The sequence below is a fragment of the Limanda limanda genome, chromosome 5, assembly GCF_963576545.1.
Source record: "Limanda limanda chromosome 5, fLimLim1.1, whole genome shotgun sequence".
Classification (NCBI taxonomy): domain Eukaryota; kingdom Metazoa; phylum Chordata; class Actinopteri; order Pleuronectiformes; family Pleuronectidae; genus Limanda; species Limanda limanda.
Genome location: NC_083640.1, coordinates 28,195,769 through 28,215,902, shown reverse-complemented (window position 1 = coordinate 28,215,902; position 20,134 = coordinate 28,195,769). Strand labels below are relative to the sequence as shown.

Genomic DNA, 20,134 nt, shown 5'->3' with positions numbered 1-20,134 from the left:
TTAAAGTTCTAACATGTGAGTGCAACCTTCTTACTATGCCATCCCAATGTCCAACACGCTTAAAAACACTTTTATATCAAGCAAATGTTCAACATTTTACTCCCCTGATAAAGACTGTCAGAGTTCCTTCTCTCCACAGATTCAACAGAGAATACTGAGACTACCTGTTCAACAGCTTGGAGAAATTTGGTTTCAGAACAACATGAATTATCTGACAACTTACTTCAAACCTCTCTCTCTCTCTCTTTATTTCTCTCTCGAAGACTTAGCCAAAGGTCAGCGTCAGTCAAATCAGATTTTTTATAGCCCATAATCACAAATCACAATTAGTCTCACGGGGCTTACCAAGGTGAGACCTCCTCTGTCCTTAATCCTCAGAAAGAGTGAAGAAATGCGACAGCCTCATATATCTTTATATTCTGGTTTTGTCCAAGCCATGAGTAGTTCTGCACCACTAGTGTCGCACAAAACCTTTGTTGAGGGAATGTTTTACAAATAGCATCCTGCCTGATGGGGTGATGATACCCTATTTTGTACTCCTCTCTCAGCACAATGCTGGAAACAATATCCACATTTTGAAACCTAAATTAAAAGTCAGATTTTTTGTATCCATTACACTACTAACCTTTTTATTTAATTAATCAATTTATTTGTGAACTGAATTATAGTGATGAACAAACACACTAACAGAAAACTTTTGAATGTACAGTTTACTTCATTGTAATTAAACTTGTGAAACAGTGAAAAAATAGCTCTATTTACTGGCATGTACTCTTTCATACTGTGCCAAGCAAATAAAGGACACACTACATATTGACATCATACAAAGTAAGCAGCCAAGGCAGCCATTTTGTCCTTAGGTTTTTTGGGATTGCCACGGCGTCCCCGGCCTCGTCCTCGTCCTCCTCTTCTCGCACCACCACCCCGGTATCTCATGGTGGCATGTTTGAGCTCCACCAGATCCTGGAAAACTGGATCGCAGAAAACGCAGCCTGTGTGTTGGGTCTCACCGGCAGGAAGTGGAGTGCGAGTCTTGTTGAAGTCAACTGCGACCAAAGAGGCCTCACAGGCATCACAGCTCTCCTGAGCAACCTAAGGAAAGAAAGAAGCACACAGGATCAAGAGAAACTGTTAGAGTTGATAAAAGGCATCATAAATACAATGATGAAACATTAAAGAGTTGAGTTCAAATCAGACCACAATTGAGTTTTAAAATTCGCTTTTAATAACTGAATCTCCTAGACTGTGTTCCAAATGTTGGAAAAAATGAGAACTGTGGCCACTTTCAGAAGAGACAGGAATAACTAAATCTGGGTGTGTCCTGCATGTAAGTGATTTAACAGACGTTAAATATCCCTTCACTGATACCCATTCAAGTGATACATTAACATGGAACTGATTATTACAAACAAAAGGAAAATATAATTTACTTAAATTTGTGCATCAGTACTGCCTAAAGGATCACTTATCAGAGAAATCATATGTTTGTGTCTTTTCTTGGCTGGTTAACTATATATATACACATTTATAAGTAAATGTAAATATGATTTTCATGAAAATATGTAGGACTAGTCTTACCTGCACTCTGTGTGCATGTTCAAAGAAGTGGACCACCACGTTGCATTTATTACAGGCCATCCTCCATTTTGGTCCCGAGGTGGTATCCAGCACCAAAACCCCAGTATCACACTCCACACACTGTCCAATGCCCAAAGAGTTGAGAGAGTGCTGACAGGATGGATGAGTACATTCATTACATCCCATACCTGAGAAAAAAAGGTATTAAAAAGACATAAGAAGATTACAAAGGACTAACAGTCAGATTTACAAGAAAAAGGTTTGCATTTGGTTTGTTGCCACAATTGTTGTGTTTTCACGTATTCATGATTAATTGATATAGTGTACACTACAGGATCATCTGTGCCGAGTATGAAGGTACACAAGTCCCGATGAGACATACCACCAAATATGGTTGAGAGCAAGAGCTAAGATCCTGTGCGAGTTCAGATTCCAGACTGACAAACTGCTGCTGGTTAACCAACTGGAAATAGTGGTGGTGGACAGAGAACAGAAGAGGGCAGTAGTGATAGTTGTGGCAATCCCAGCTGACAGTAACATCAGACAAATTAAGCATGAGAGGATCGAGAAGTACCACGTGCTGAAAGAATAACTAGAACAGATGTGGATGGTGAAATGCAAAGCGATCCCTGTGTTAGTAGGAGCATTAGGGGCTGTGACACCAAAACTGAGAGAGTGGCTGCGCAGAATCCTCAAACTCCCAGGCCTCTGGTAGAGGAGCCGGCCTTGAGGAAGACATATTACCCCATGTGGGATTACTAGGGAGATTGTGTATATTCACCTAATAGCAGAGTGTTAGCATGTGAAAAATTGTTATTCATACAGCAACTTCTGTACAGTCCCCCAAAAAATCTCCAAGATGTATTTGACAGCCTGAAACTGTTTAAATGTCCTTGTAACCCTTTTGGAAAAAAATTAAATCAAACAAATGAATACATGTAATTATGACTTAGGGCTAGGAGGTTTCACAACAAGAATGACTGACTTAAGATACAGGTTTCTTTTCTACCTTTTTTCATGTCCCTGAAAGGCGGGTTGCTGTAGCAGTAAGGGCATAGTGGGTAGCTCTTGCCCCGGGCCCCAGAGGTCCACAGCACCAGCTCAAAGTCATCCAGTGGACAGCGGAGCTCCTTGTACAGCTTGATGGCTCCATTCTGTGGAAGACTGTATGTCTCATCACAGTGGGAACAGTGGAGCCTGCTGGGCTTGGCCTGCAGATACATTTTAGGATCAGATGTGATGAAACCAGTTTCCAGTAATGTGGTCACAGGGGGCTGTTATATTTGTTTGTGGTTGATCCTGAAGTTATATTTGCATTTTGAAAGACTTTATCTGAAACCTGAAGTCTTTCAACACTGGTTCTATGTTGTGTTTCCACAGTGAATGACTAGTACATCATTAAAAACGAAAAGGATGCAAATCTTTTCTTACAAAAATCCCAAATGGGATATCAGATTTCATGAAAATGGAAGTGTTGACTGTAGGCTGCAATGTGACTGGTTCAAATCTACTGGATGAACTTTCTTAAATATCATCCCAGAGTCAATTATCTACTGTCGACTTGGTTATAAAGGAATACTCAGTCAATCTCAGTAGATATCAGATTGTCCTAAAAACTCACAGTGAACACCTTTCTCAAAACCTAAACAATGATAAGAAAATAGTTTGTTTATCCTTTATAATTGAAATGTTCATAATGCAGTTCAGCATGCATGGCCCTAATACAGGAGAAATCCTCTACGTTCATGCTGCTGCCACCACCCTAAAAATCAATCGACACCATTTACCAAGTGTCAAGTGATATGATTTAGGTCACGAGTCATCACTGACATAAAGATGGTAACAGTATATGCATGTGCAAGCATTTGTTTCCAAAGGCATTATGGGTTATTGATTGATAACAGAAGTGCCAAAGAAGTAGACTTATTCCATTCACTGACCTTTAATACTTAAAAGGGTGCTAAAAGTAAAGTGTTCTGCATTTGAAACCATTATGCAAATATCAGTAGTTACATGTGCTTTTATATGTACAATTTCAGGACCAACACTGACGTACATAGTTCCTCGTCTGACGTGTCTCTAATAGGACTTCATACAAGGCCTACCTTGTGGTTTCCACTAGAACACGGCACTTAACTATCACACGTAACCTATTACACACATATTCAGATGGAATGTCAATGACTTAGATCTGCAGCCTCATGGTTTATTCATTAATTCAAAAGTAGTTCTTCCATCAGGTGGAATTGGTAATTAGGTATTTCAGCTGAACTTTGAAGGCCAGAGCTCAACATTATGTGGTTCGGAAAGGACAATAAATTGTGCCTTAATGATCCCTCCCAGGGCTTTCCAAAAGGAAATGAAGCAACCAGCAAGAGGGATAAAGTGCCTTTCCCGGAGAAAGCAGTTGCCCCTAAAAGCCCAAATTTGGGGAAACTGATACATTCTCCGGCCACTTTACTTTCATACAAACTGATTAAACTATAGCATATTAATATCTACTTGATTATGAACCTAGAGTGAATTATTTTAAAGGAAAATTAAGAATTAGGAAAAACAATTATTTTTTAGATCTGTGAATCTGTGATCTTTTAGCTGAACTGAGTCCAGTCTTACAAAGATCAACCCGACGGAACAGAACCATTCCAGTAGAAACACGAGCATATAATAATAATACTTCTGTTAAATTTGATAGATTAGGAACATGACAGCTGCTCTGAATTTAATAATCTTGCAGTTTTGGATGACTAAATTACAAAAAGTTGATACAATAATTCCCCTCACATTCTGACAGTTTCTGGTACGCCAATTTTGGCTTTTGCATGCACATTAGTATAATCCTACACACTGTTTTATTCATGAGGCCCCTGGGCTGGTTGCCCCTAGGACTCAATTTCATGGGCACAAGTATCCCAGCTGTGAAGCTTATCCTGTTATTGATCACATTCAGGATATGGGGTTTACATGGGACATTGGGGAAATTATGATTCCTGTATGGTGGCTCAATGACTTTGAGCACACAGCTCTATTAGATGCCAACATCGCATTGCAAATTTGGCTAATCCCCATATAGCCATCTATTGAAGAAGACAGCAGCAACAAATATTAAACATGTCCTCGACTTGGCTAGTGTCTGCTGTTGCTGCCAACGCACAGAACCAGGGCACAATGGATGAAGTTGCCGGCCGTCATGATGTCATGATGTAGACTTGCTGATGATCAAATCTGAAATATAGTCTGTTTAAATTCTAACTGGACTTTAGACTGTTCTGCTGACCTGGATGTACTTCATGAAGCGGTGGCACTTGCCACAGCGGGCCAGTGGCTTCCCTGAGGCAGCAATGGGAGAAAAGGAGACCTCCATCAACTCATCCATACCTTTAAAACAAAGACATACACTGTGAGATGGAGTTGCACTACTTAGCTTAATTTTAATTCATATACATTCATTACGTCATATATATCAATATATATAATCACATATACTAACATTATTTGCAATAGATCAAATCATTAAAATTGTCATTGTTGCTCCCTTCATCTTTGTCAGTATTTTTTCATCAATGTTATAAATATTGTTACCTTGTTGATGTGCTCCGTTACACGTGACATCTATAACACTTCTGTCTGTCCTGGGGGAGAGATCCCCTTACTTGCAACCACCTCTGAGGTTTCTACATTTTTTCCTTGTTAACAGGTATTTTAAGGTAGTTTTTCCACACTCTTGTTGACAGTTAAGGGCTGGGTTGTACCTTGTTAAGCACTATGTGGCAAATATTGATTCATGAATATGCGCTGCAAAAATTTAATTTTACTGATTCATTTAGTCCTTTAATTCAACAAAGTCCCCCAGCATCAGAAAAAAATGGAAAACATAAGCAGCCAATCCCATTCTTAAGGTCAACACATGGTACTTCCTTTAACACAGTAATCCTTTTGTGGCTACATTGCAGCAGCCTACAGTGTAATGTCAGAGCCAATGCTTGTTTATGTCAGGTGTAATTAAAGAAAACTAAAATGTTTCAGACATTGACAGAGCCGCGTTGAACGTACCAGTGATTGAATCCACAAAGTAGTGAAACTTCCTCTTGAAGATATCCAGCGTATGCTGAAGGACCTGTCGGAAGTCTGCTTTACCTTGTGCAATAAGGTTCAGTTGCTTCTCTACTGCGCTGCGTATAGTGGGTAAAACCAGCTCTGCATCTGTAAAACACACACACAGTTTTCAAAGATGATTCAGTATTATTTATAAAACCTGCAATGGATTAGCATCTAGCAATCTCTAATACATGTAGGAAAATGCACAATAATAAAAGGCAAATTACCTATCTTGTAGTAGCCATGAACCAGGACAATGCCCAAGTTTGTTGGCTTCAACTTGCGTCCATTCTCTATTGTGACATAGTTCCTCTGGCAGATGTTGTTGATGTGGACAGGGATGCTAGCATCAGTACCTGGAGGCAAGAGGATGAAACTATAAAACTGTTCTCCTGGTATTATCGTTATTCCTTCACAGATTAATTCTCTGATGCAAGTCGTCTTTGAAATATAGAGATTAATAAAGAACAGTAACAAGAACACTTTCAATAATATAAACCATAAAAGACCCTAAAAAAAAGTAGTATGTAAATTAGTATGGGTGTCCAAGAAACTGACATCAATCATGAATGATTCATTCATGATTGATGATTAATAAAAATCTGTGGACCAGCGGTGAGATTAGCTTCCCATCCTCTGAGTCCAAGGTTGAGACTGAACATAGAACCTTAGCTATATGGAAGAGAGGGCACTGGGGACAATTCTATACCCATGTTTTCAACCCTCATTCAAATTGTATTAATACTTGGCAACACGAGTTCAACACTTGGCCCAGTCTGTTTCCTTTCTTATACTTTCAGTTATAAGACATTAATAGCTGCTTATCCAATAGGCAGTACTGAGGTATACCAACGCCATGTTTCTCCATGAGTGTGATGAGTTCGGCCTCAGTCAGATATTCCGGGGGGCTGGTCTGCTTTTCCACCAGCTTGATCTCATCTACTGTGAAAGTGTCTCCACGCTCACATTCTGGCAAGTTCTCTTCTAGTGGGATGCCCAGCCAAGGCATCACTGTTGTGTAACCTGGGAATCAATAAAAGATACACTTAGCAAGGACTACAGGGTTTCCCCCAGAAAACTTGCTTAGCCTGGTGGTAGGGCTGCTAGAAGGCAGCCGCGGGGGGGGGGGGGGGGGGAAGTCGGATTTTGACCTGGACACCAGTGTTTCTTATACTCTAAACAGTATAAGAAACAGTGGTGATAAGGGGTTAAATAGATACTTTGATATCTTTTTGAGTTGCACTGCTGACTTATAAGCCCTCTTTTATTTATTTTTATCACGTTGGAGTTGCTAGTTTAAACCTACAGTTTTGCACTTTAATATTTGAGCCTTTGTTTACATTTTGTTTTGTGCTGCATTATATGGTGACATACAGTTTGATCAAAATAAGATTAACTGAATTGAAATGGTCAATTTGATTTTTTTGGAGGAAAATTAATCGTTTACATTAATCGACTAATCGATAAAATAGTCTTCAGATTAATCGATAGAAAAATAGTCGTTAGTGGCAGCCCTACTTAATATTTAAAAAAAATCAAGTTTGCTGTGAACATAGCAGTCAGGCCTCTTATTTCAGAAACAATGTACCGTAACAGTTAGGTTACCAATAAAAGGTTAGCCTACTACTTCTTTGCTTTCAGCTAGCTACTCAAACAGACAAGCAACAAAATAACAAACAAACAAAATACACAGGCAAGTGTCGGCCTACTTTGAAATAAATTAAACACAGAACTTTGTAGGGCTATTTGAGTCCTCCTCATATTTGTGGAAAATGTATGAAATAAGAAGTACCCTATTTTTAAATAAATAAAACCAAATAGCTGCAGCCTAATCGTGTAACGGACTAGGTTTATGTTTATGTTTGGTTTTGACTTATGTTCAGTAAAACACTGTGTTGAAGGAGCGTTCTGTTGTCCGACGGTCAGTGAAGTGGTCTGGGTGGGACATGTGACTGTTTGGACCAATAGGATGGTTGCTTGGGGATCGGGGTTCAATGAGGAAGTGAGGTGTTGTTGATGTGCGCGAGTGACGGATTTATTTATTTTTTTAAATAAAAAAAACAAGCGACGCTTAGCCTGGCGGGGGGGGGGAGTATAGCCTGGCGGCCCGCCAGGCCTATACAGCACTGGGGGAAACCCTGGACTAAGTTGTTATCAATCATGTGCATGTGTGCACAAGGTTGTTCCTAGCTAGCACATTTTAAACTATTGATTTAATAGACTTGCATCAATAAAATGTAAGGAAACCTGAGTCATGTGTAAATCAGTCACCTGCTTACATCCGTAAAACTGTTAAATCAATCAACTACATCAATTTAACTGGGGAATCACATATTGTTTCAGGGAAGAAATGTGTGTTTCACAGTTGCAATGGAACGTATATCTGGGTGTGTGTATTGTTAATGACCCAAGGAAGCGCAGTGTCGAATGTGGTGCAATTTGGACACAAGTTCACATGACATGAATAAAATGTTGGGGCACAACAACACTTTTAATTAACAGGTGACCAGCGCTCGGCAGCACTGGTGGCTGGGACTCATCAATGTTAGTGACATTGTCCATCACCACAATAGCGCATTTATGACAACTGATTCTTCAGTTTAGCTCTATGTGCAGCAATGCAAGCAAACCGCCCATTCCAAACCAGTAGGTTTAGAACAGGCAGTGCACTACTTCATGAAGTTTGCATAAGTGGGATGATCAGATTATGCTAAATGATCCGATTTGAGTTCAAATTGAAAAAATGTTGAAATGTTATTTAAGAACACATTATTACTAGTAGCAGTAGTAGCAGCAGCAGTCAGACAAGCAACTTCTCAAAAGCTAAGAGAAAATACACTAAAATAATTAACAGAGATACATGTGTGATGATTTAATCATTTTACTATATAAACCATACTATAGTCCTTACTATATCTAAAATCATTGTCAGATTGGAGCTATAAATGTGCAAAGTGTCAGCAGCTTGGTACTCAAGAAGCAAGCATTTGCATTTATGAGCACAGCTGACGGAGTGTGTACCTGGTGAGATCAGGGTTTTGCCAGTACATGAGAAGGCCTCTGGGCCAATGCTGAAGTATATTGTGGTCTGTAGGTACTTGCAGTCCTGACTGATTGTGGCAATGAAATGCCGTGTGATGTACTCGTACAGCCGCCAGCCATCACTGCCTGTGGAGGAGCAGAAGAGAAAGGGTCCCTGGGTTAGAGTTGAAAATATGTCTGTCAAAGTGAGGAGCAGCAAAAAGCTTTACTTGGTTGATAGGGACACTGTTTTAGTTAGGATATGTTGAAATTGAAATTGCTGCTAAATTTTATTGGACACATCAAGACTAAATTTCAATAATCTCCATTGAATTGAGGCGGAGGCAGAAATCTGGACAAAAAAATAAAAAATTATCTGCAGGGATAGACACGCAGAGGAAAAAGAGATGTTTGTAAATTGAGTAAATTAAGTGATTGAGTGATCAATGTAAATAAGTCATAAAAATCATGCTGTCATTCACTAACAATATTTCTATTCCATCAATCATAAGACAAGTATCCCTCTAGTGACGTTAGGGGAAAAACAATATTGCTTGTCATCTAACTTATTATTATTAATTGCAAACATTTCCACCAGAGTGTGGCCTCAAGCCCATTATAGAAGCTACATCATGTGATTAAGTGTAACGTTTCATTTTCATCCAAGAGGCTCCCAAGTTCTATTCACCAGGTCTTATTACAGAGAAGATGCATAACTCATGACCACAACTTATTATCTTGTTCCCATGCGTTATTTCGTGGCCAGGCAATTGTTTTTCCCAAATGTCACCAGAGGGGCTCCGTAGAGAAGAGCTGCTTTGACAGATGATGTCTTACCCTCTCTCCCTATACTCTCTTTCACTCTAAGAGTTGATATTCATGATCAATTAATATAATCAATTATGCAGAGGTGTCAAGTAACTTTACTTAAGTAGAAATTTTGGGTATCTATACTTTACTGGAGTATTTCTTTTTCAGACGACTTTTTACTTCTACTCCTTACATTTTCACGCAAATATCTGTACTTTCTACTCCTTACATTTTAAAAATAGCCTCGTCATTACAATACTTATTGGCAACTAGTTATCATGTCATCCGCTCCATGAAACGCATGTTAATGCTCAGTAGTACACATATGGTACTTTATTTTCAATGGGCATATATGTAGCTGAAACGGGTAGCCTAGTGCATCCCACATTTTCCATTTTTAATACATTACTTTTACTTTTATACTTTAAGTAGTTTTGAAACCAGTACTTTTACACTTTTACTTAAGTAAAAAGCTTGAGTTGATACTTCAACTTCTACAGAAGTCTTTTTAAACCCTAGTATCTATACTTCTACTGGAGTAATGAATGTGAATACTTTTGACACCTCTGCAATTATGTAATGAGTTGCATGACCCACCCAGTTCCCCCTCGGAGGCAGCACGCATCGGAGTGATGGGTGGATGGTCTCCAGCATCAGATCCTTTCCTTGGTCGGTTCAGTCCAGTCGACAGCAGAGCCTTCACCTGAGATCGGAAACGTGTTTTTAGAAACAAATTCTTGTGTGTTCACTTCCTGCCCATGAGCATGAATAAAATGAACCCGTTTTTGTATGCACACACAGCTGACCTTCAATGCATCCCTAAACCAACAGTGACCCTCACCTCTTCTGCCCAAAAGGGATTGTTGGTCTGCTGCTTCAGTGTTCCTTTCAGATCAAAGTTCTCTGGGTAGTGGGTGGTCTCAGTACGTGGGTAGCTGATGTAGCCCTGTGTATACAGTCGCTCCGCAATCTGCATGGTATGCTGGGGACCCATGCCTGGGGTAAAAAAAACTCTCATGAATATTTTCTCTTTTTCTTACATGGTCGCAAAGCTAAGAACTGGCCGTTGAGTTGCCTTAAACTTAGATTAGAAAATACATTGATCTTGAATGAAGTCTATAATTCTTTTAAGTTTGTAATATTTGAGTTTTCCTGTTCAATTTGGCTATTAACTTCAACTTCTATATTTTCAATTCTAGTAAGTAGCAAGTCCTGATTTATAATTTTTAAAGGATAAGGCTGGTGATATACTTAATCTTGTAAAGACTAAAGCTAGTATGGAGTTAAGTGGAATGAGTTAAAATAACGGTGTGTGTACCAAAGAGCTCTGCTCTGCTGCATCAATGTTGTAAAAACACTTTTTAAATACATTTTAGTAAATACATCTGTTGCCCCAAATACCCAGTATAAAATTACTGAGCCGCTACTCATGTCCTTCAATGGGATTTGGAGAAAATATATTTTAAAGCCAGCCTTCTCCTTTAACTCTGTTCACATATAACTCGTAAAACCATGAATCAATGATCTTAACCGTACATATATACAAACTTGAAATTAAAACATTATGTTGTAAATGCACATAATTTCCTAGTTGCTGCTTCTCAGTTCCCTGTAAAGTATTTCCAGATTTTAAACTGTGGAATTGGGAACACCAGCTTTTTGGTGCAACCACCTTAGGATCTGGAATCTTTTGATGGTCAGTTTGACTTTAATTGTGTTCACTACATTCTTACATTTCATAGTCCAGATAATTAAATAGTTAGTCAATAACTAACGCAAAAACAATGATGTGTCCTAAATATTTAATGCACTGACCAGTGACAGCATATTAAGTATTAAGTATAATATTCAGTATTATCGTGAACAAAATTATATCAGTTATTATTATTATCGCTGTATTGTTGAAATGTGCTGTAAATGTTTAAAAAAAACTGATACATAAACTATAGTAATTTCCCCGAGTTTCATATTGACAAAATATATATGTATATATTATCAATATTGAAATGTATTGGAAAAATGCTCAAAAATACCAGTCAATTTTGCAATGTGTTATCATTGCAAAAATACGCAATGATAACAAAGGTGCAATCGATTACACTGGACATTTAACAAAAAAATGTGTGTTAGTTCAAATCAGTTCAGTGTTTATTGAGTGAGATCTGTAACATTGGATTTCACTGCGAGCAGCGTCACTCTTCTGCTGCAAGTTGTTTAAGAGTGAAGTGAACAACTCTCTTCTCATAATGTGATAAGACTGTGTTACTCTGTGACGTGACCGGCTGTAAAATGCGTCGAGCCGGTTTCGAACGGAAAAATCCAAACACCTGTCGGGCTCGGTCACTACGTAATCACTAATACCATAATATTCGCAAACGAAATGTTGCTAATGTTGATGTACATGTACCTAAAGAAGAGCTGGCCACTCGCAACATCTCCACTGTGTTCAAAGCCTGGGGTCTCTGCTTGGCCTTCTCTTTCTTACTCACAGACTCCACCTGTAATAGGAGACGTATTAAACAGCTTACATCAGAGGTCAGGTTTGGTCAGAAAAAGATCTTTATCTCGTCTTACAGGTACAATGGAAAAAACAAGCTGACTGAGGTAAGGTCAAAGTTAGGTGAGTTAATATAAATCAGACAATCCGGTCTATGTTATGTTGAAGGTTGGTTACAACTCGTTTACTCATAACTTATTAAAGGAGGTTCTTTATCATTTAAATCATTCAAATAACATTTTGGCTGTTTTACTGTCACTCTAGATGACATATAGTACATGTTAATACACTATAATAGTGACCACAGTTAGCACAGAGTAAACTAGGCGTTATTGGGGTTTTGCTCTTTACCTTGGCCTCCCTCGATGTCTTAGCCAGATTGACAAACATCTGACCAACCTCCCTGTCGAAGACCCTCACCCTGTTCCAGTCCAGCATCAGTGGGTTATCCTTTCCTTTGAACACCTGTGAACACAGAGCATGTCTGTAACTGTAGTACTGCAGCAGAGGATCGTTGACACAGCTTCAAGGAGAGTGAATGCGGAGATTTACCTTTGCCTGGAGGATCCAGTAATTCTCTGGTCTAAAGGACTGGATCTTGTCATGGCGTTCCACACAGAAGCCAAGGGTGGGGGTCTGGCATGGTCCAAATGAGATCAAGGAAGAGTCTAGATTACCGTATTTGCCCTGAAAATACTTGGTCTGGAACCTGAAAAATATTTGACCCACAGTTGTCAGGTAGTCGTTTTGGGATGGTCTTATAAGCTAAAAGAATCTAATGAATCCAATTATTATATTCATTAAATCGTCAGTTATGTCTACATGGACCAAGAACTTTGTATGAGGGTGCAATTACACTTGGAATAGTGACTGACCCCGCATCTTTCTTACATCACAACTGCATTCAAAAATGCTCTGTATCACAAACCAAGGTGTTTAATTTAATACCAGCTGATTCTGTGAATGTAATATATTTTCCCCTGAAACGTACAAACTAATAATCAGTGAAATTAATAATGTACTGGTATTCAATGTCTTGAAAGGGAATCAGGCCATCTCTCTTAGCCTCAGAAATTCCTTGGTCAGATTATTTCTAGCCAAGTATCAAATTTCTAGGCTGTTGTATGTGGCTGGAGAGAGAAGTGTACCGGGTGAATGCACAGCCAATGCGCAGGTCCAGCTCCTGTCGAGCATCCACTGACAGCGCCTCGTTGCGGTTGGGCTCTCCGAGGCAGTTCATGGCATTCCAGATGTCAGTATCGGTAATGGAGCTGAATTTGGCGCGGTAAACACTCTGATCCATGGAACTCCCCTTGTTCATCACTGGCTTGATGGCATCCAGTACCTTAGAGGCAAAATAAAGATATTTGAGCAGCAGAAAAATTTAACTGTTTGCAGGAAGAGAAACTGCTCATCACGTGATCCAGGATTTTAGTCCCCTAAAGAGTGACTTTACCTAACGAGGGGGAAAAACACTACTCTGGCCTCTATGGCTTGGTTGCTACAAGTCTCTCACGCAACTACAACATCACACCTAGGTTTGGTCATGCATGCTCATTTCCATTTGTAACACTAAGCTATGATTTAGGGTAAAACTTGTACATCACTGTTATTCAGGGTGTAGACAAACCAGAGAAGCTGTCACCACTAGTTTACATTACTACTGGACTGGTTGTAAATAAAGCTGCACAATGACTATGTGTAATGTGACAGGAGCCGCTAATACTGATGAAGATACAGATAACTAACAGCAACTCTGCACCTTCCCTCAGACTTACAAGAGCACTGTAGCTTCTTCAATTGTACTTGTTCATTGCGCATTATAACATTTTGCAGAAAAAGTACAGTGGCCAGCATCCATACTGCCAAAAGACGAAGACGAAGAAATCACCACGTTCACCCAGGTAAAACCTGTATTGCAGAGAATCTTGACCCCGGAGTGAACAAAGATTAAATCATTTCCCATTTAAGATAAAAGTCAGATGTTAGTGGGTGTTATGGATTTTTTGACCAGTGGAAAAGGGGCCTGTTTGGGTTGATCCCTCCGTCAGCTAAGGAAACAGAAAAGCTTGTACAGCAATATTGTTGAACCTGACCTGGGAGGAGTCAGGATTAGAGTTAGGGCATGTTTGTTGACAAGTGAGTGAATCCATTTTAAATCATTTGCAGTTTCACAATTGAGATAGGATCAAATGCACAGAGCCATGGGTTGGATGTGATTATCAACATAACCTGAAACAGATCACATGTCAGGTGTTGATGGGGTCGGAATTACCTCAAAACAGATGTTCTCGCCTTCTTTATCACAGTCCAGCCATAAAACCACGTAGTCACAGCCTCTACCTTCAACCTGACATGACAACAGAAAAGAGTTTTGAAAAAAACAAGGCATAATACACTGACCTCAAGGTGACACAGAAAGCAACACAATGTCTTCTGAAACCCAATTACTGGGTCAACCTCTAAAAATGTACCTGAAGGAACTTGACCATGTTGAGTTTAGGGTTGGCCTCCTTCTTTTCTGCTGGAGCTGTGCTGAAGAGTTCTGCAGGGTCCACCTGGTCCCAATTGTTGTACTTTCCTTTAGAAAATAAAAGGACCAAGCGGTAAAACAACTTAGTAACTCCAAGAAATTAAAATCAAACTGAAGTGGTTGAAACCCAAATAAATGCAAATCAAAGTGTAAAATGTATTTTCTTGTTTTTGTATAAAGCAAGACATAATGAGGAGTATAATGAAGAAGTTGACAGTTTAAGATGAAATCCTATTAAGGAATGTACCGATGATTTATATTTCCTAATGCAAATAAAGATAATATAATATATGATGAGGTGTGTGTAAGTGTGTGTTAGACAGTGAGCAAATTCTAAAGTAAAAGATACCCACCGATGAAATCCAGACTCATCACATGTCCACAAACAGAAGTCATCTTGAAGCGTACACTCTGGCCCTGGAAGCTGCCGGTGTATTCGTGCACTGAGCATGCTCCATTGAGCCCCTTGCGACTCGTACAACTTCCTAAAAGCCAACGAGAATGGATGATGTGTTAATCAGCCTATAGAATAATTTTTAGTCATTTACAGGACATCAAGATCATTCAAATGCAATTGTTTGTAGCCTACTAAAGTTGTTTTAATAAAATGAACACAAACTGATCAATAGCAGTTAATTCTGAACCATCAATAATGGAATTTCAAAGTTACGCTGTCAGTTTCCAAGGAAAGTGAGATAGTTATATAGTAATATTTATTTGGGATTATCAAATTAGTGGATCTTGCTGAAACTTTAAAACACTCAAAAACGTTACATAATGGCAATGAGTCAGAAGTGGACATTAAGCACGTCAGAGCGGTGGCAAGCGAGACAGGGCAGTAGTCCTTTATCTTGGCTCAATGCTACATGCTAATGTCCTCTCTGAATGAAATGATTGTCTCAAGGCCTAATGCTAATGACAGGAACATGGACACAAACTGTCGTGATGGGAACACGAGTTACCCCCACCCAACACACGCACACGCACACGCACACGCACACGCACACACACGTCACTACTGTCGGATAGTATCTACTGCAAGAAAAACAGTGTATATAAAAGCAGGATCAGAGATGGGTGTCAGACAAACCAAAAGTTCCTCAAGGAAAAGAACAGAAGCTCCATCACACGCTCCTCACTTCATAAACTTCAAACATGGAACAGCTGCAGGTAAGACATCTGGCGTTACATTGATGTTGACGATGACTGAAACCTTTCTTTTTTTGTGACTACATTTGTATTTATTTAAAAACATTGGGTCACAAACAATTTTTTTTCCACAGCTTCCAAGTGGTATACATACAACTGGCCGTTCCCAGTTTACCTTTACGCAAATTGAAAAAGATTATTGTTAGCTGTAATCGTTCTTTCCGTTCACAGTGAACGGTGAGGTCACTTCTCTGCACTAAGCAGTCCAGTGGAAGCTGATGTGAGATTTCAGCAGTCTGTTTAGAAATCTTTATGGGTGTTTTAACTAAAAAGATTTTATTTCATATTTAATGTTACTGGTTGATCAGATTTTGAAGTACTGTACAAAATTGTACTTTGTGCTGAGTAAGTCACTAAATAAGAAGTTAGGGGGTCACCATAGCAACCCAATGGTTGTTCCGATTTTTTTGTCAGGACCCACATAAAGGACTGACAGAACTTCTCCACAGCAAAACAAATTAAGATAAGACAATTGCTGTAAGGACGATACAAAAGGGATACAATTTGGATACAATCATCCTCGTTTTCTTAATTTTTAGTCCAGTGTTGCTCTATTACAGTGCTCCTGAAGATGCACAAGACGGATGTAGCAGGAGTGATCTTGCTATCTTGGTCAAGCAACACATGGATCATCAAGACTAGAAAAGTGCTAAATAAATACAGATTTATTTACCATGATGAATTATTTTATCAAAGAGTAAATAAAAAAGATCAACAGAAATCAAAATCACAAATCATACCAGAAATTCTAAGTCAGCTCACTGTCAATTTGGTGAGCAACATACAACTCTGTAAATACAGAATGAAACACATGCCAGTCCATGTTGTCTGCCTATGAACTAATAAAGGAAGAAGACAGGCGGATCAAGAAAGTCAGTGACTGTTCAAGTTAACGTGTTTAAATGTGTACAGCTTTGTAAAAGGCCAATAAGACAAACACTAGACATCTCCAGGCAGCTGCTGCAGAGAAATCAGTCAACACTTGAAACAATCTTGGTTTTCTTTGTTTCTAGTTGCTGCGCGTCTTTCTGCTGTGCCTGCTGGCCCTCCACCAGTGTCCGGCTATCCCACTAGGCAATCAGTGTGTGGACGAATCCTTCTGCACGTACAGCCTGCAGGACTACTACAGCCAGCTTGTCAACCTGCCCAGCCACATCAACGAGCGCAGCATCGCAACCTGGAGCTATGTGTGAGTGCACGGGGCCACGCATCGCTTGTAATTAATCTCCAACCCCAAAAATATCCTCAACAGGAGCAATTGGTGCAGAATGGGCCAGTGGATAAATAGATTATATAATTTTTTTTAAATGCACACCTGGCTTCTTAAATCTTCATCTCAATCAGTCATTTCAAATTCAAGATTTTAGATAGTTAAGTAACAATAAGAACTGGGAGTTTAACAATTAATACTTTTATAGTATATTCAATTATATACATTTTCAAGAAATGCCAAAACAAGTCACTTTTTCCAGCTTCTTAAATGTGTTGTTGTTTTCTGTTTTATATAAAATAAGAAGACATTTTGACAAATTCACGACTTTCTGGTATTTTATAGACTAAACAATTAACTGAATAATTGAAGAAAATAATAAACAACAGATTATTCAGTAATGAAAATAATCAATTGTGGCTGCCCAACATCTGATTCCACTTTGCATAGTGGAGACATTCAATAATTTGCAGTATCAACTGAGTGGGGAAAATAAGGGCAACGCATCATGTTCATGCATAAACAAGGGTTGATATATTTTATATATTATTAACTCATTTGCCAATTATTTTATGAATCAATAGATTCATTTAATGGTCAGTACATTTCCAGTCATAAGATCAACTGTTTTGTTCTGACCAATAGTCCAAAGATAATAAATCTACTTTCATAGAAGACTAATCAAAACGTAAAAATAAACATTTAAGAAGCTTGAAGCAGAAAACCTAAAGTATTTTAGAAGTTGTAAATCTGAAGCTGAAATCTACTTTGTAGGATGTCAAGCATAATCATAGAGCCCAATTCACTGCACCGAACATCAGTTCAAACCTTATCTGTCCTTCATTGTGTGGCATACACTGATGTCAGACTTTATTTCAGGCTGCAACTCAAGATTTTCTTCAGTACTGAATAATACCCAATCCGATGTGACATCTTCATGTCACTCACTTTGCTATAGGACAAAATCCTAACATCTGAGGTGTTCCAGTTAATGTTTGGTATTTTTGTTTGAGATATTGCTGAGTAATTGTTAAAGTTGTTGAGGTAGTCGATACATTTTCTGTCAAGTGGCTGAGATATTGGTGACTAATCATTTCAGTACTAGACTTTTTACGTGGCTTTGCATAAAACTACCATATTGTAACAAATGTATATATTAGTATAAATATATATACTGTTATATCCACTCAAGCATAACTCGTTTAATGACTTTTTCTTATCTTAATGTGATTTAAAGGAGATCACATTCAACTTAACATTTGCTTTTCTTACCTGAGCCACCAAAGGTTAGAAAACCATAAAATACTATTGTTTTTAAGGTATTTATACAGTGTTTGATTCTGTAGACAAGACTGAAATACAAATTACATAAAACTTCTCACGTGCCAAAATGATTTTCACAAATATAGTGTGATGTCTAATAAGAATGATATCTCTCTTTACGGCAGAGCTACATAGTGCAGAATTTATTTGATGGACCAGAGGGTTAATTAAACCATTAGATGACTATTACTTGATTTCTTCAGCCACAAACAGTCTAGTTATAGTACACATGACAGCTTGTCTGGTCCTCATCTCTCATCAGGGAGAACATCGACTTGAACCGGGTGCCTCAGGTCATCCATGAGGCCAGCTGCCACACCAGCCACTCCTGCAGGGGCCTCGACAACGCTTTCGGTCTAGAGACTATCCCTGTGTCCCTGAGGATGCCCGTCCTCAAGAAAAACCCCAGCTGCTTCCCCATGGCCAGCTACTCTCTGGAGTTTGAGCTCATCACTGTAGCTTGTATATGTGCTATCTCCAGGCACAGCTAAAAAGGACGGATTGCTCTAACGTCAACAACAGGAATATGTGTTTAAATCAGACAGAGATGGTAGTTTTCTGAGAAATGGTCCACATCACTCACTGTTTTTGTTTTCCAGTGCACACTGAAAAATGTCCCCATTCAAAACATGTATGTAAATAAAGGTATTTTACACTAACTGGTGTCACTGTGTCCATATGGAGTATTGTGCTTGTCAATGCAGGGGTACAGACTTCCTCCTGATATTCTCTAGTGAGACACACTGCAGTGGTGCAGAGAGCAGACCAGCTACGTTTTAACACATTCAATTAAATTATAAATATATATATATATAAAAAATATATAAATATATAATGTTTAACCCTAACGTTTTAAAGTATTTATGTAGAATTGTCTGGTTTGGTGCATGTGGGCATGGGAAAGCGGCTCACATCTACATTATTGTCCCGCATGACTATAACTAATACAGCTCCCATCTTCTGGCTGTTCACAGACACGATGTGCTGTGGTGATGAAGGCAGTGTATTCTGCCACAAAGCAAAATGACAACGATACTTTCATCTGCTGCTTTTATCCTGGCGTTGTCTTTATGAGCTGAATAAAGACGTCTCCGGTTACACCTTTAGAAACCCGTACTGACCTTTAGAGAGGATTTTGGAGATGGACTGAGCCAGGGAGGGTTTCTCTGCCACCATTAAAACAGTCCTCATGTTGAAACGCTGCCACTTCCTCAGGTACAGCTAGTGACGTTGTATCAATAAGTTCTGCTGAGCAGAAACAGTTCTTCTATTCACAAAACACCAATGCTGCCTGTAAATGCTTGTTACCCGTTTATTTTACCATGTAAGCGGGCTGCCATGACAGTTCAGGTTATTTACTTCCGGTTATTTACTTCCGGTGACATGTCTTCTTCTCAAGTAATTTGGCAGCGTAGACACTACGAGGCGTAATACTGCCCTCTGCAGGAAAAAATATAACTGACGCCATGACAAGTTTAAGTTTCAATTTGCATTTGTCTTGCGCGGTTATAAAACGGGGGAGGAGGGGGTGCTGGAGCATATTTTCCGGTGTGCGGACATGGTACATTTAGTTTGCCCTCCCATGTTTTGAGTGAAGAAAAATTGTAACAAATGTTCTTATACTGTTCTAATAATAGAGTAGGTTAGATATATTTGCTGTGGTGGATCCTCTTGTCTTACATTTACTTACAGAGACGTCACAGACATAAAAACTGAAAATACATGCGGTTCAATTTCAAATTGAAACATGTTAAAGGGACTCTTACCTTTGTTGCATTTTTACACTTTTTGTGGATAAGGTTAAATTGGTATTAATAAGGTAATGACACTCTAAAATGCAAGACAGACCCACCAG

At 38.9% G+C, this 20,134-nt stretch overlaps 1 protein-coding gene across 1 annotated transcript; it reads right to left on the bottom strand.

Annotated features, from left to right (window-relative positions):
- Positions 1–692: 692 nt before the first annotated feature.
- On the bottom strand, positions 693–19,629 carry top3b (DNA topoisomerase III beta). The gene is made up of 18 exons (XM_061071400.1): positions 19,401–19,629; positions 14,891–15,022; positions 14,479–14,585; positions 14,280–14,354; positions 13,153–13,349; positions 12,557–12,713; positions 12,356–12,469; positions 11,915–12,005; positions 10,349–10,503; positions 10,105–10,210; positions 8,698–8,844; positions 6,526–6,699; positions 5,904–6,032; positions 5,632–5,781; positions 4,856–4,956; positions 2,588–2,789; positions 1,579–1,766; positions 693–1,092 (listed from the first exon to the last, which is right to left on the bottom strand). The coding sequence occupies exons 1-18, from the start codon at positions 19,468–19,470 to the stop codon at positions 820–822; spliced, it is 2,568 nt and encodes an 855-aa protein (XP_060927383.1). The 5' UTR covers positions 19,471–19,629; the 3' UTR covers positions 693–819.
- Positions 19,630–20,134: the final 505 nt, after the last annotated feature.